The sequence below is a fragment of the Schistocerca cancellata genome, chromosome 5, assembly GCF_023864275.1.
Source record: "Schistocerca cancellata isolate TAMUIC-IGC-003103 chromosome 5, iqSchCanc2.1, whole genome shotgun sequence".
NCBI lineage: Eukaryota > Metazoa > Arthropoda > Insecta > Orthoptera > Acrididae > Schistocerca > Schistocerca cancellata.
This window is the reverse complement of record NC_064630.1, coordinates 592609097-592624004: the sequence shown is the minus strand read 5'-3', so window position 1 is coordinate 592624004 and position 14908 is coordinate 592609097. Positions and strand designations below refer to the sequence as shown.

Sequence of the window (14908 nt, the reverse complement as noted above, 5' to 3'; positions counted from 1 at the left end):
ACAGTAATGCATTTTCAGCTTAGAGTGACGTAAACACCTATAACAAAGAGAACGGCACTTATCAGATCAAAGAAAAATAAGCAATCGATCCAAACCAGACGAAGCACGTGAAAAAGGAAGGGTACCCGTATAATTATGGACGGAGCACCTGACGCATAGCTATGGCTACCTGGTAAAGCCTAACTGCTTAGCTTACTACGCGAACCAAACTACTGTAGCTGTATCGTCATTCATTCGACCCAAATTGTGTCTCATATTACAATGGACCAACTTTGTTTCGATTTGGAGGTGCGGCCTAAAACTTTACTCTCCCCTTGAATTTCGAGTCTCATATTTCAGGTGCGGCTTAGATTCGGGAAAATTTTTTTTCCTTGATTTCAAGTCTCATTTTTCAGGTGCGGCTTAGATTCGAGTAAATACGGTATGCTGCCTGGTCTGGCACACAAATTTTAATTTGTTGAAAAAATAATTTTTATGTTGACTCTGAGTCAGCAAACCTCTCTCTGAATATGTAACCTGAACCAGTTTTTATTGGTACATGGAGTGCATATGATCACATTCTAATTTGAGCTTATATGACAATTGGAAATAGGCTGCTGTAGCATTATAAAAAGGAGGAAAGGAGATAAGGGTTTAACATCTCTTCAACGAGGTCATTAGAGATGGAAAACTAGCTAGGACAGGACAAGGATGGAGCACCCATTCCAAAAGAATCAACACAACATTTTAATTAGGAGACTGAGGACAATACAGAAAAACTAAATCTGGATGGTCAGTTAGAGATCTGAGCTTTAAGAGTGAACCCAGTGTCTTACTGCTGCCCCACTATTGCTTTGCAGTAACATTTTGCATATAGTTTGTTTCTTCCAGTATAAAATTGTTTACGAGAATGGGACAGTTATTCTTTTAATAAATCGGAATAAGTATCTTTATTACTGCTCATTTTATCTTTTTATGCCAATTCCTAGTGTATTGGTAATAGCTGGTATCTGAGCCAGTAAATCTTCTGGAGACATGTTGAAATCACTTTCAATCCATATTTCTTTCAGCTGTTTCATTACCAGCCCAGTAATCTTTCCTCCTGAAAAAGAATGCAAGACATTAACTTGTGAAATTGCACGTAGCTCATATTAGAAGCAAATTAGTGCCATAAAATGGGAGGCAATAATACAACCACTATCTAACAGAAGTAGCTAGAAAACAGCAGTAATTCATTACAAGCAAAGAAGTGTTAAAAAGTACTTCTTGTAGCCAATCACTAATGAAAATGAAGCCATTTCTTTATCACTCACTCAAGCCAGCAACATTTAGTATTAAATTATATTTCACATGAAGGAAGGAGGAGACCACGTAGGGCCTACTTTTGCACATGCAATGGTTTAATGAGACCATGCTGAAAATATTAGTGTCTACTAAATTACTTTTAACATCTGTTACTTTTTTCTCTTTTATAAATGTGTTTAGCCTACACTGTTTTTTATAAACACTTGGTGGGGCAATTGCTACACAGCATTCACAATAAACATTATCTAAGAAGGGGCACCTAATAGGTACTTTGCCAATCTTTAACAGTTTCAATCACTTTTCTACATTAGATGAACTTTTTCCTTATGCCACATCTGAAAATTTAATAAAGAACAGTAACAATTTAGTATAATAAGATCACCACCAGACAAATTTTGAAAATGGATTTCAAATGTTTACTTATGTTTGTGATTTTTATAAAGGATCACATTTCTCTGGGATAACTTGAGAGATACTTTGCTGGATTTATAAATGAAAAGGACAAAGTTTTAGATGCTCCACAGTATTAATTTATTTTGTTACAGCAAAACAGTACTCCACAAACCACTCAATCTACACAATATCCTAGTCCATCCTTACTCCTTAGCCCTTGCTGCATGGGCCCTACCTTGGTGGAAGCCTCACGTGAAATATTGCAATATCTATCCAAAACATCCACCCATAATATCCTACTCGAGTCCTGACATAGGCTTATCTTGCCCTGTCAAAGACAGGGCCAACTGTGAAGATGGTACATCAGCTCTGCCATAAATTTTGTGCAGCTTTTCTTGGTAGCAACACCACCAAGCAGCTGTCTATCCAAATGAATGGTCACCACTAAAACTGTGGCCAAGAGCAGTGGCAAACGTGCTGCTGAGCACAACACGATCAATTCCAATGGCCACATCACAACATGTGCCACTTGGACCCTCCCACCTACATCAGCTTCTCTGAATTACGTACAGGGTGTATATGCGGACAAGGAAAAAAAATTCCCGGATTTTCCCCGGATCTCCCGATTACAAATACGTATTCTCCTGGGTGAAAATACACTTTTGCCATGTCAAGTGGCAGTATACCTTCCATCGGAACTGTAAAACTTATCCTTTGATAGGATATGGTTTTATACAGCAGCGTAGAATTTCCCGGCACTTTAGAAAACGATACCCAGGAGGAAAAAACATGTTTTGGAAAGATCTTTGATGTGCAGCAACATGTACGCTGCATATTTTTGTATTACGAAAGTATAAATTCGAATTCCACCAACAGGAAAAGTTAATGGTTTAAATTAATATACATAGTGTTGCTGCAAGAAAAGCAAAGCTTTTGCATATAATATTTGTCTCTAATATTAATAAGCTACAAGAGAAGCTAAGCTTTCACATATAATGTTGATCTGTTTAGTGCATGTTACACTTTAAGATACATCACACAAATACGCCAGCAAAATTTTTAATACCGACATAAATCTCTGATCTTCTCAGCTTGAAATTCTTCTAAATGGCTCGTCATCAAAGAGTTGATTTTTAAGAGACCAAACACTCTGTGATTTAAGAAATTCATTGTATATTTGCACACATAGTTCATCTTGCGTAAAAGGAAATTGATTTTGAAAATAACGCTTTCCGAACAACAATTTGCAATATTTTCCCGTCACCTGTTAGAAATAGGTTCATTTCAGCGGTTGCCAGAGAATGCCAGATAAAAGGCATCACTGCGCTTGCGCAGCTACTGTGACGTAGGAAGCCCGTATGTTTGTACGTGTAAAACATTAAAAGATCTTACATTATGTCATAAAAGAAACTAGGCATCAGAGGATACTCCAAGAGCGTCGGAATTTCGTGAACCATACTAAAATGCATAGTTGGCCTTACAGTGCACATTCATATGTCCAGATTCCCAATGACGTAGGCCTCGACCAGATATGAAGCTTTTCAGTGTGATTTTCGGGACATAAATTTTCTTGGAGTACCAGTACTGTATTATCTCATGTTTGGTTCTTTATTATGGCATAATGCAATACATGCTAGAAGTTGAAAACGTGCACCTGAAATGCAGCGAACAGTTGAAACTAGTCAATAGTGTGGAATAAATTCACTGTCTCAGCAGAAAAGCTTAATAAAAGCCAAATTTACTTATATTATATATATATATATATATATATATATATATAAGATGATAAGACTTACCAAACAAAAGCGCTGGCAGGTCGATAGACACACAAACAAACACAAACATACACACAAAATCTAGCTTTCGCAACCAACTGTTGCCTCGTCAGGAAAGAGGGAAGGAGAGGGAAAGACAAAAGGATATATATATATATATATATATATATATATATATATATATATATATTTAAAAAGAAAGATGATGAGACTTACCAAACAAAAGCGCTGGCAGGTCGATAGACACACAGACAAACACAAACATACACACAAAATCTAGCTTTCGCAACCAATGGTTGCCTCGTCAGGAAAGAGGGAAGGAGAGGGAAAGACAAAAGGATTTGGGTTTTAAGGGAGAGGGTAAGGAGTCATTCCAATCCCGGGAGCGGAAAGACTTACCTTAGGGGGAAAAAAGGAGGGAAAAAAGGACAGGTATACACTCGCACACACACACATATCCATCCTCATATACACAGACACAAGCAGACATTTGTAAAGGCAAAGAGTTTGGGCAGAGATGTCAGTCGGGGCGGATGTACAAAGGCAAAGATGATGTTGAAAGACAGGTGAGGTACGAGCGGCGGCAAATTGAAATTAGAAATTAGCGGAGATTGAGGCCTGGCGGATAGCGAGAAGAGAGGATATGCTGAAGGGCAAGTTCCCATCTCCGGAGTTCTGACAGGTTGGTGTTAGTGGGAAGTATCCAGATAACCCGGACGGTGTAACACTGTGCCAAGATGTGCTGGCCGTGCACCAAGGCATGTTTAGCCACAGGGTGATCCTCATTACCAACAAACACTGTCTGCCTGTGTCCATTCATGCGAATGGACAGTTTGTTGCTGGTCATTCCCACATAGAACGCTTCACAGTGTAGGCAGGTCAGTTGGTTGGTAGGCAGGTCAGCGCCAGAGGGCAGACCACCTTCCCTACCCTCTGGCTCCTACCCCTGTAACCGCCCCCGGTGTAAAACCTGTCCCATGCACCCTCCCACCACCACCTATTCCAGTCCTGTAACCCGGAAGGTGTACACGATCAAAGGCAGAGCCACGTGTGAAAGCACCCACGTGATTTACCAACTGACCTGCCTACACTGTGAAGCGTTCTATGTGGGAATGACCAGCAACAAACTGTCCATTCGCATGAATGGACACAGGCAGACAATGTTTGTTGGTAATGAGGATCACCCTGTGGCTAAACATGCCTTGGTGCACGGCCAGCACATCTTGGCACAGTGTTACACCGTCCGGGTTATCTGGATACTTCCCACTAACACCAACCTGTCAGAACTCCGGAGATGGGAACTTGCCCTTCAGCATATCCTCTCTTCTCGCTATCCGCCAGGCCTCAATCTCCGCTAATTTCTAATTTCAATTTGCCGCCGCTCGTACCTCACCTGTCTTTCAACATCATCTTTGCCTTTGTACATCCGCCCCGACTGACATCTCTGCCCAAACTCTTTGCCTTTACAAATGTCTGCTTGTGTCTGTGTATATGAGGATGGATATGTGTGTGTGTGCGAGTGTATACCTGTCCTTTTTTCCCTCCTTTTTTCCCCCTAAGGTAAGTCTTTCCGCTCCCGGGATTGGAATGACTCCTTACCCTCTCCCTTAAAACCCAAATCCTTTTGTCTTTCCCTCTCCTTCCCTCTTTCCTGACGAGGCAACCATTGGTTGCGAAAGCTAGATTTTGTGTGTATGTTTGTGTTTGTCTGTGTGTCTATCGACCTGCCAGCGCTTTTGTTTGGTAAGTCTCATCATCTTTCTTTTTAAATATATTTTTCCCACGTGGAACGTTTCCCTCTATATATATATATATATATATATATATATATATATATATATATATATATATATATAAACTAACTTCACTGTTCTGCAAGGCAATTAATGCTTGACTGCCAGAAAGGTGGAAATAAAATAAAACCTGAAACTAGTAACATATTTTAGCTTTCCGTAATTATGTGAATGTATTTTAATTCACTTGATAGCTCCCAGCCACAGAAATTCGTCTTGTTTTCATTTGACTTGAGAGCAGTAAATGAAGAGGAAACAGAAAAATCACTAAATGTAAAAATGGGTCACGTGGAGACTACCCTAACCCCCCCCCCCCCCCACTATAACTGAAACTGCTCTGCGCATCAGAACATAAAAAAAAAAAAAAAAAAAAAGCTTTTCAAAAATAAGTTCATTTTGTAGCTCACATCTTTCTGAAGAGTCTGATAAATAAAACATACATCTTCGAGGAAATATAAGACACTTTATTTGGTCTTAAGTGTGCAGTGGAGCGCCATGCATCTTCAAACAACATTGTTATACCGCACATCACTGTATTTCGCTCTGTGGAACTCAAAGGTCGTATATATTTTGTAATGGATGCCATCAAACTATTTCAGGACAATGGAAATTAAAATGTCCTGCAGTGCCTCTCCTGTTCCCAGTCGGCCGGTTTGACATCCTGCCCTCTTTTCTTTTTTTCTTTCCTTTTTTTTGGTAAAAAAAAGCCCTCGCAATTAATACTGGATATGATAATTTGTAACCCGGAGAACTCTTCAGAAAAACTGGGCTCTTTATTGCCTATTAGCTAATAACTCGCTCTTCTGTGTGACACAAAATTAAATATAGGACAACTAAATCCAGTAAAGACAAGAGACAGGCAAGACAGTACACATTCCTTCAATCCTTAGGTCCTAGCGATTTTCTCTCTAATCTTGCTACAGCTTTACATGGTGCGCTTTCGTTTCTGCGAAAGGACTATTACCTTATCAAAGTTCGTCAAACATTTTGCTACATGAAAAATAGAAATGTTGTTGTCTAATACTGAAAAAGCTGCTAATACAAATAGTACCCTAGACTGGTGTGGTTTCTCGATCTGATTACGTCTATTTTGTCACTGTGTGCTGGAGAAAACAAAATAGGCCTTTCTAATATTGCAGCAATTGTAACACACACCAAATAAGCGAGACTGTTTTGGCAATAATGATAATTTATAATACGTCAGAATATAGTTCACGAAGTACCAATACGAAATACCTATTTGGCCTACTATAAGCAAACAGTTTTACACTAGCAAATAAGTTTCACATTTCAGTCATACGCTCCAGTTTATCCTGCACGAGACCGAAAAGTAGTAGAACGAAATTTTTGTATAAATTTGGAATAGTCATATTCTTCCATAATTTGTGTGATGTCCCTGTTTCTTCTCCTTCCTTGTTCTAACAAACAGCCTTGTCATCACTGCCGCACGGGATTAGCCAAGCGGTCTAGGGCGCTACAGTCATGGACTGTGTGGCTGGTCTCGGCGGAGGTTCGAATCCTCCCTTGGGCATGGGTGTGTGTGTTTGTCCTTAGGATAATTTAGATTTAGTAGCGTGTAAGCTTAGGGACTGATGACCTTAGCAGTTAAGTCCCATAAGATTTCACACACATTTGAACATTTCTTGTCATCACTAATTCTGTAACTATTCCTACCACTGTCGAAACTCATTCTCCGGTTAACTTCACTAACCCTGCCACAATCACCGGTTTAGTTATCCAGCAATTATTCTCTGGTTAGGCGTTATTACGTGTCGGTACAATGCGTTTTCCGCGCTACTCTTAGAATGGAACTTAAGCGGTTGCTAGCCAGGGACTACAACTGGCCCTGTCTAGTGTAGCGATCTGGCCAAAAAATTTCTGTCAAAATTTCACTTTCTTGGATACACCGAAAAGATAATACATAATCTTTCTTACCTGTTAGTTGTTTATTTCCTCTCTGGTAGTCTGAATCTACGGATTTCGCTACTAATCATAACAACGCTGAACATTCGCAAACCGAATCAACCACATAAACAAGCAGCAGTTGGCATTCACCGGTTCGGCCTTATTCCGTTCAGCTCGTATAGCCCCATCTCGTTTTGTCTGCAGGAAAGTCTATTTCTAGATGTGACGAGGATTCCCTTGGCAGAGACATCACGTACACTATGCACACATTCAAAAATCAAGTTATAATTCGTTCAGAAATCAACTTAGAATGTGTTCAAAACTCAGCAGGGGTGCGTTTCAAAATCGTATGAATAATCGATAGACTGACGTGCGATGGATGCTAGGTGCTTTGTGAAACAAGGTTTTTTCTTTCCTGAATAATATGAATTTGCCCCCTCCCCCAGAAATTGCCGCCCGGTTCACATACCACGGTTTGCCCCCACTCCCCACCAGATCCGGACCTGCTGCACACGCATGTATCTGGCAGCTTGGGCGCACCAGTAAAACTTGTCCTGGTTCCCCATGTGGCTGGTGGCTGCTACTGTTGCTTACACAGTCAACAGCCACATTTCGGTATCCAGAAGTGAGAGAAGGTACTACTCATATGCGACTCAACTGCGCGTGTGCATGAGCCCTTTCGTAACTGATTAAATGAGTCTAATGTAAACAGTTTTGACGTCATGCTCATCAAAGGCAATTTGTTGTAGTGAAGCATTGCATAGTCTTCCGAAAGCCTTTGACACATTTTGCTGTTGGGAGAGGCTTGCACGAGCACTGTGTTATTTTATATGGTGCATTTCCTTTGCAATTTAAGTTTTATTCTCATTTTTTTCTCTCATTCATGTTTTAATACTGCAGTATTATTCTGCAGTAGCGGGATACAGTAACATCCTTTGTTAGAGTAGTGGTTCTTACCATTCAAAATTACAGAAATTTAACTGAAAACTAAAACAACGAAAAATCCCTGGATCTCCCCGTGTACACACTGATGTACATGGGAGTTGTCCTTGCAATATATCCTTTGATCCTGTAATCCTCCTGGCCTCAATCTCTGCTATTCCATGCTCCATGTTCACCTCCATCCTTGTCCCATGGACCCTCACTTCACTCATCCTGCACTCCCACCCTACTTTCCACAATCTCCTTCTTCCTATGTTTTACCCCCCCCCCCCCCCCCCCTGCATAAACTCCACCATGTCATTATGTGCTGTGCATAAGTCCCCTTGCCTACAGAGGCTGCTCTTCTATTCAGTACAACTGCTGCCTCTCCTTCCCAACTGGCAGCCACCATTCTCTAAGCTTCCCTCCAGCTCCCATCAGTTTTCTCTCCTGTGCCAATCCGTCTGACAATCTCTCTTCCCAGCCAAGCAGCAGAACGATCACAGTGTAGTCAACTAAGACAATTTAGTCATACAGATGCATCTGTACTCTATAGCTTTGACAAGCTAACAACATTTTCCATCTTGTTTAGGTACTTGTTGACAACTCAGTGCCTTAACTATGTGATGCGTTCTTACCCTTTAATTATTTATGAAAAAAAGTGCAGAATAAGTCTGATTGAAAATCAGGCAAAGGGCATAAATAAATTCAGCAGTTCGTTCAAATTAATCCCACATCTTTAAGAACATAAAAGAAATTTCTAAACAATAAGTTCACTTTGTCATTGCACTGTGTTTGAGGATCCACTGGAAAATGATCCACAGAAACACAATAATCATAAAATAAAATAATTATTTACAAACCTGGAACACCTTTCTCCCTTAACATGTTGCCATTTAATGGAAATCTTGGGAGTTCCCAACTGTCAAATTCAGCCAGTAGCTGATGGTCACCTCTATATTTGAGAACTTCTCTTACATAATCTCTGCAGTCAGGAGCTTTATATTTTGAGTTAATGACCAATGCCTGGTATGGCCTGGAAGAATATGATTACAAAATGTATTATTTCAGTTATAAAGGGCACAAACAATACATCATTGCAATGTCTGCCTATGCTCCAAAATCATATGATTACACATGTCTTTACTAGACCTCAAACTCAATCTTTATTTACACTTAGTTTTCATAGATCACTTTCTGACTGAATCATTATAGATCTAAAGGATAAGAAGATAAAATATCTCTCTCCAAGGCCAAGAATGTGGGATAACTGCAAATACAAGCCGTCTGAATGCTCTAGAGTTTCCGTGTTTTTATAGTTAACAATGACATTTCATAATATTACTCTAAAAATGTTAACAGCATTAACTTGCTACTTGTATTTAATGTTAGCACTTGACATGCAATACTACTACTAAAAATTGAATTGCATTTTCAGGAGTCAAGCTTGTGGCTCATTTGCTTCAAAATGAATTTACTCCCATGCTAAAATTGATTCAATACGCAAGATGTGTCACTGTATGTGAAATATGCAAAGATTCCTTAATTTTTACAATATCAGATGATTGGATAGTTTTGAGAGATGAAACAGAAAGGCAGCAGAGGATCAAATAGGCAAAAAGACAAAGACCAGTAAAAGTATATGTATTTTTATGTATGTGTATCGGCATTATTGAAATTTTGTTCCCTTACGGTAAGAATTAATGGACAATAATATTATCTCCCAATTTTATACTTTCTCAAATGAGTTTTCCTTTTGATAATGACGTTGAATTTAATAGACACAATGAGAAAAGATAAAAATGCAGCAAGTGAAGCAAACAAAATGAACACAGATAGCTAAAAAATAAGACTGACACGAAGTTCACAATGGCAAAGCAGGAATGGCTAGAGGAGAAATGCAGAGCTGTAGAAGCATGCATGACTGTGGCAAAGATAGGTCTACCCACAGAAAAATTAAAGAATTTTGTGGATAAAAGAGAAGCAGCTATATGAATAGCATGAGCTCAAATGGCAAGCAAGGAAGAGAACAATGAACAGTGGAGGGAATATGAAACACAGCTATACAAAGGAGGGGGAGGGGGGGGGGGGGGCACTGAAAACACTATTATGGACAGAAAAAAGGAAAGTAGATGAAAATGAGATGAGCAATGTGATTTGTGAGAAAAATTTGACAGATCACTGAAAGACCTATGCAAATTACATTTTATCAGAATTATTGAGAATCTTGAGGGAAGCAACTATGACAGAACTAACAACTTGGTATGCAAGATACACGAGACAAAAGGTCAAATACCCACATATTCAGGAAGAATGTAATAATCCCAATTTCAAAGAAGGCAAGTGCTGACAGGTGTGAATATTACCAAAGCAACAGTTTAATAACTAATGGTTTCAACAAATTAATGTAGATTATTTACAGGAGAATGAAAACACTGGTAAAACCTGACTTTAGAGAAGTCCGTCTGGGTTTTGGAGAATTGGAGGAAGATGAGAGGGTATACATACCTCATGACTTGTAAGATAGAACAATGTAAAGTCCTTGATGGAAAAACAGCAATATCAAAAAGACAGGTTGCTGTTCACACGTAGAGGTGATGCGTTAAATTGTACACAGGCACAATGAAAAAGAATACTACAAATATTTTCAGCCTTCTTCAGGAACAGAACTCTCACACAACTACTCTCTCTCTCTCTCTCTCTCTCTCTCTCTCTCTCTCTCTCTCTCTCTCTCACACACACACACACACACACACACACACTGGCAATGGGCAATAAGGCCCAACTGTGAGATATGGAGGAGGCAAGGAATGGGGACGGGGAGAGTGAGGGATAGCAGGGTAGGTGTGGGGGAAGAAGATAGTGCTGCCTGTGGAAGTGTGCCTATGCCATTCCCTGCTCTCACTCCAGGACACACACACACACACACACACACACACACACACACACACACACTCTTTTCTACCAATGCACCTACAAACCTGTTCCTTTTCTCTACTTCTCCTCCTCCCCTTCCTGCATAGCCATCTGATGCAGCACCCAGTAGCCCTAACAAGTCCCCACATGTCACCGTACACTCCCATAGGCAGCAACAGCATCTTCCCCCATCCCACCCGTACCCTGCTACTTGAGAACACATTCTTACACACACTCATTTGCAAATTGAGCTTCCTCAGAGATGTTATGATAACGATAACAAAAAATTACGCGCCCACACACACACACACACACACACACACACACACACACACACACAGGCAGGCAGGCAAAGAGAGCGAGAGCGAGAGCGAGAGAGAGAGAGAGAGAGAATGGTTCAAATGGCTCTGAGCACTATGGGACTTAACTTCTGAGGTCATCAGTCCCCTAGATCTTAGAACCACTTAAACCTAACTAGCCTATGGACATCACACACATCCATGACCGAGGCAGGATTCAAAGCTGCGACCGTAGCGGTCACGTGGTTCCAGACTGAAGGGCTTAGAACCGCTCGGCCACACTGGCTGGCGAGAGAGAGAGAGAGAGAGAGAGAGAGAGAGAGAGAGAGAGAGAGAGAGAGAGAGAGAGAGAGAAAGGAGAAGGGGGGGGGTGGAGGCAGTGGTAGGACGGTCGTGGTATATTATCTCAATGTATGGACAATTTATGACAGCACGCGTACTTGATTCACAACACAAAAATGTAATTTCTTTTTAAAATATATTGTGCAATACTACTGCTACTTCCTACTTGTAAGCATTTCATCCATTTTGTCACCTACATTCCAACACACTTTCAGAAAATACAGGAAGAGGAAGTGAATGTCAGATGGATTATGTTTCCAGACAATGTTTAAATGATCCTAACTTCAAGTTTTCTGTTTTCCTCCCTTTTGCCTCCTCATAGGCTTTCAGTGCTATCAAATTTTTGCCTTTGTGAAATATTTCAAGCACAGTTCTTTGTTAGACTGTAAATCCTTCCATAATTATCTGGGCGAGCAGGTCAAACACAGTGGCACACCATCTTTTTTAGGACTATTACCAATAACATATGGTAGCAAACAAATGAATGTTTTCCTTAAAATATCAGCACCTGCAAAGACACTAATGATTTGTCACAGTAATAAATAAGAAACATGATGTGTAAAAATGTCACTTGAAGGAGTATCAGTCACATTAATGAATTTTTATTCATGTATATATTAATATACGTAGGTTGGAACTTAAATAGTGGCAACACCGCTGTGGGGACACTATGCAATGGAATCCACTATTGTCGTTGATAGCATCTACATCTACATCTACATCTACATCTACATCTACATCCATACTCCGCAAGCCATCTGACGGTGTGTGGCGGAGGGTACCTTGAGCACCTCTATCGGTTCTCCCTTCTATTCCAGTCTTGTATTGTTCGTGGAAAGAAGGATTATTGGTATGCCTCTGTGTGGGCTCTAATCTCTCTGATTTTATCCTCACGGTCTCTTTGCGGGATATATGTAGGAGGGAACAATATACTGCTTGACTCCTCGGTGAAGGTATATTCTCGAAACTTCAACAAAAGCCCGTACCGAGCTACTGAGCGTCTCTCCTGCAGAGTCTTCCACTGGGGTTTATCTATCATCTCCGTAACACTTTCGCGATTATTAAATGATCCTGTAATGAAGCGCGCTGCTCTCCGTTGGATCTTCTCTATATCTTCTATCAACCCTATCTGGTACGGATCCCACACTGCTGAGCAGTATTCAAGCAGTGGGAGAACAAGCGTACTGTAACCTACTTCCTTTGTTTTCGGATTGCATTTCCTTAGGATTCTTCCAATGAATCTCAGTCTGGCATCTGCTTTACCGACGATCAACTTTATATGATCATTCCATTTTAAATCGATCCTAATGCGTACTCCTAGATAATTAATGGAATTAACTGCTTCTAGTTGCTGACCTGCTATATTGTAGCTAAATGATAAGGGATCTTTCTTTCTATGTACTCGCAGCACATTACACTTGTCTACATTGAGATTCAATTGCCAGTCCCTGCACCATGCATCAATTCGCTGCAGATCCTCCTGCATTTCAGTAGAATTTTCCATTGTTACAACCTCTCGATATACCACAGCATCATCTGCAAAAAGCCTCAGTGAACTTCCGATGTCATCCACAAGGTCATTTATGTATATTGTGAATAGCAACGGTCCTACGACACTTCCCTGCGGCACACCTGAAATAACTCTTACTTCGGAAGCCTTCTCTCCATTGAGAATGACATGCTGTGTTCTGTTATATAGGAACTCTTCAATCCAATCACACAATTGGTCTGATAGTCCATATGCTCTTACTTCGTTCATTAAATGACTGTGGGGAACTGTATCAAACGCCTTGCTGAAGTCAAGAAACATGGCATCTACCTGGGAACCCGTGTCTATGGCCCTCTGAGTCTCGTGGACGAATAGCGCGAGCTGGGTTTCACATGATCGTCTTTTTCAAAACCCAGGTTGATTCCTACAGAGTAGATTTCTACTCTCCAGAAAAGTCCTTATACTTGAACATAATATGTGTTCCAAAATTCTACAACTGATAGACATTGGAGATATAGGTCTGTAGTTCTGCACATCTGTTCGACATCCCTTCTTGAAAACGGGGATGACCTGTGCCCTTTTCCAATCCTTTGGAACGCTATGCTCTTCTAGAGATCTACAGTACATCGCTGCAAGAAGGCGGGCAAGTTCCTTCGCATACTCTGTGTAAAATTGAACTGGTATCCCATCAGGTCCAGCGGCCTTTCCTCTTTTCAGCGATTTTAATTGGTTCTCTATCCCTCTGTCGTCTATTTCAATATCTACCATTTTGTCATCTGTGCGACAATCTAGAGAAGGAACTACAGTGCAGTCTTCCTCTGTGAAACAGCTTTGGAGAAAGACATTTAGTATTTCGGCCCTTAGTCTGTCATCCTCTGTTTCAGTACCATTTTGCTCACAGAATGTCTGGACATTTTGTTTTGATCCACCTACCGCTTTGACATAAGACCAAAATTTCTTAGGATTTTCTGCCGAGTCAGTACATGAACTTTACTTTCGAATTCATTGAATGCCTCTCGCATAGCACTCCTCACACTACATTTCGCTTCGCGTAATTTTTGTTTGTCTGCAAGGCTTTGGTTATGTTTATGTTCGCTGTGAAGTTCCCTTTGCTTCCGCAGCAGTTTTCTAACTCGGTTGTTGTACCACGGTGGCTTTTTTCCATCTCTTACGATCTTGCTTGGCACATACTCATCTAACACATATTGTACGATGGTTTTGAACTTCGTCCACTGATCCTCAACACTATCTGTACTTGAGACAGAACTTTTGTGTTGAGCCACCAGGTACTCCGAAATCTGCTTTTTGTCACTTTTGCTAAACAGAAAAATCTTCCTACTTTTTTAAATATTTCTATTTGCGTCTGAAATAATCGATGCAGTAACCGCTTTATGATCGCTGATTCCCTGTTCTGCGTTAACTGTTTCAAATAGTTCGGGTCTGTTTGACACCAGAAGGTCTAATATGTTATCGCCACGAGTCGGTTTTCAGATAAAGCACTTAAAAAAATTTCACTGGATTCTTTGTCCCTGCCACCCGTTATGAACGTTTGAGTCTCCCAGTCTATATCTGGCAAATTAAAATCTCCACCCAGAACTATAACATGGTGGGGAAATCTACTCGAAATATTTTCCAAATTATACTTCAGGTGCTCAGCCACAAGAGCTGCTGAGCCAGGGGGCCTATAGAGACATCCAGTTACCATGTCTGAGCCTGCTTTAACCATGATCTTCACCCAAATTATTTCACATTTCGGATTTCCGTCAATTTCCTTCGATACTATTGCACTTC

General features: G+C 40.5%; 1 protein-coding gene across 2 annotated transcripts in view; it reads right to left on the bottom strand.

Annotated features, from left to right (window-relative positions):
- Positions 1-914: 914 nt before the first annotated feature.
- LOC126187501 (CCA tRNA nucleotidyltransferase 1, mitochondrial) overlaps positions 915-14908 on the bottom strand; it is a 62664-nt gene continuing 48670 nt past the window's right edge. For both annotated transcript variants that reach the window (XM_049928616.1, XM_049928615.1), the window contains 2 exons: positions 8935-9107; positions 915-1081 (listed from right to left, as the gene is read on the bottom strand). In XM_049928616.1, the coding sequence (XP_049784573.1) occupies positions 945-1081; positions 8935-9107 (310 nt within the window). In that variant the 3' untranslated portion in view covers positions 915-944. The remainder of the gene's footprint in view (positions 1082-8934; positions 9108-14908) is intronic.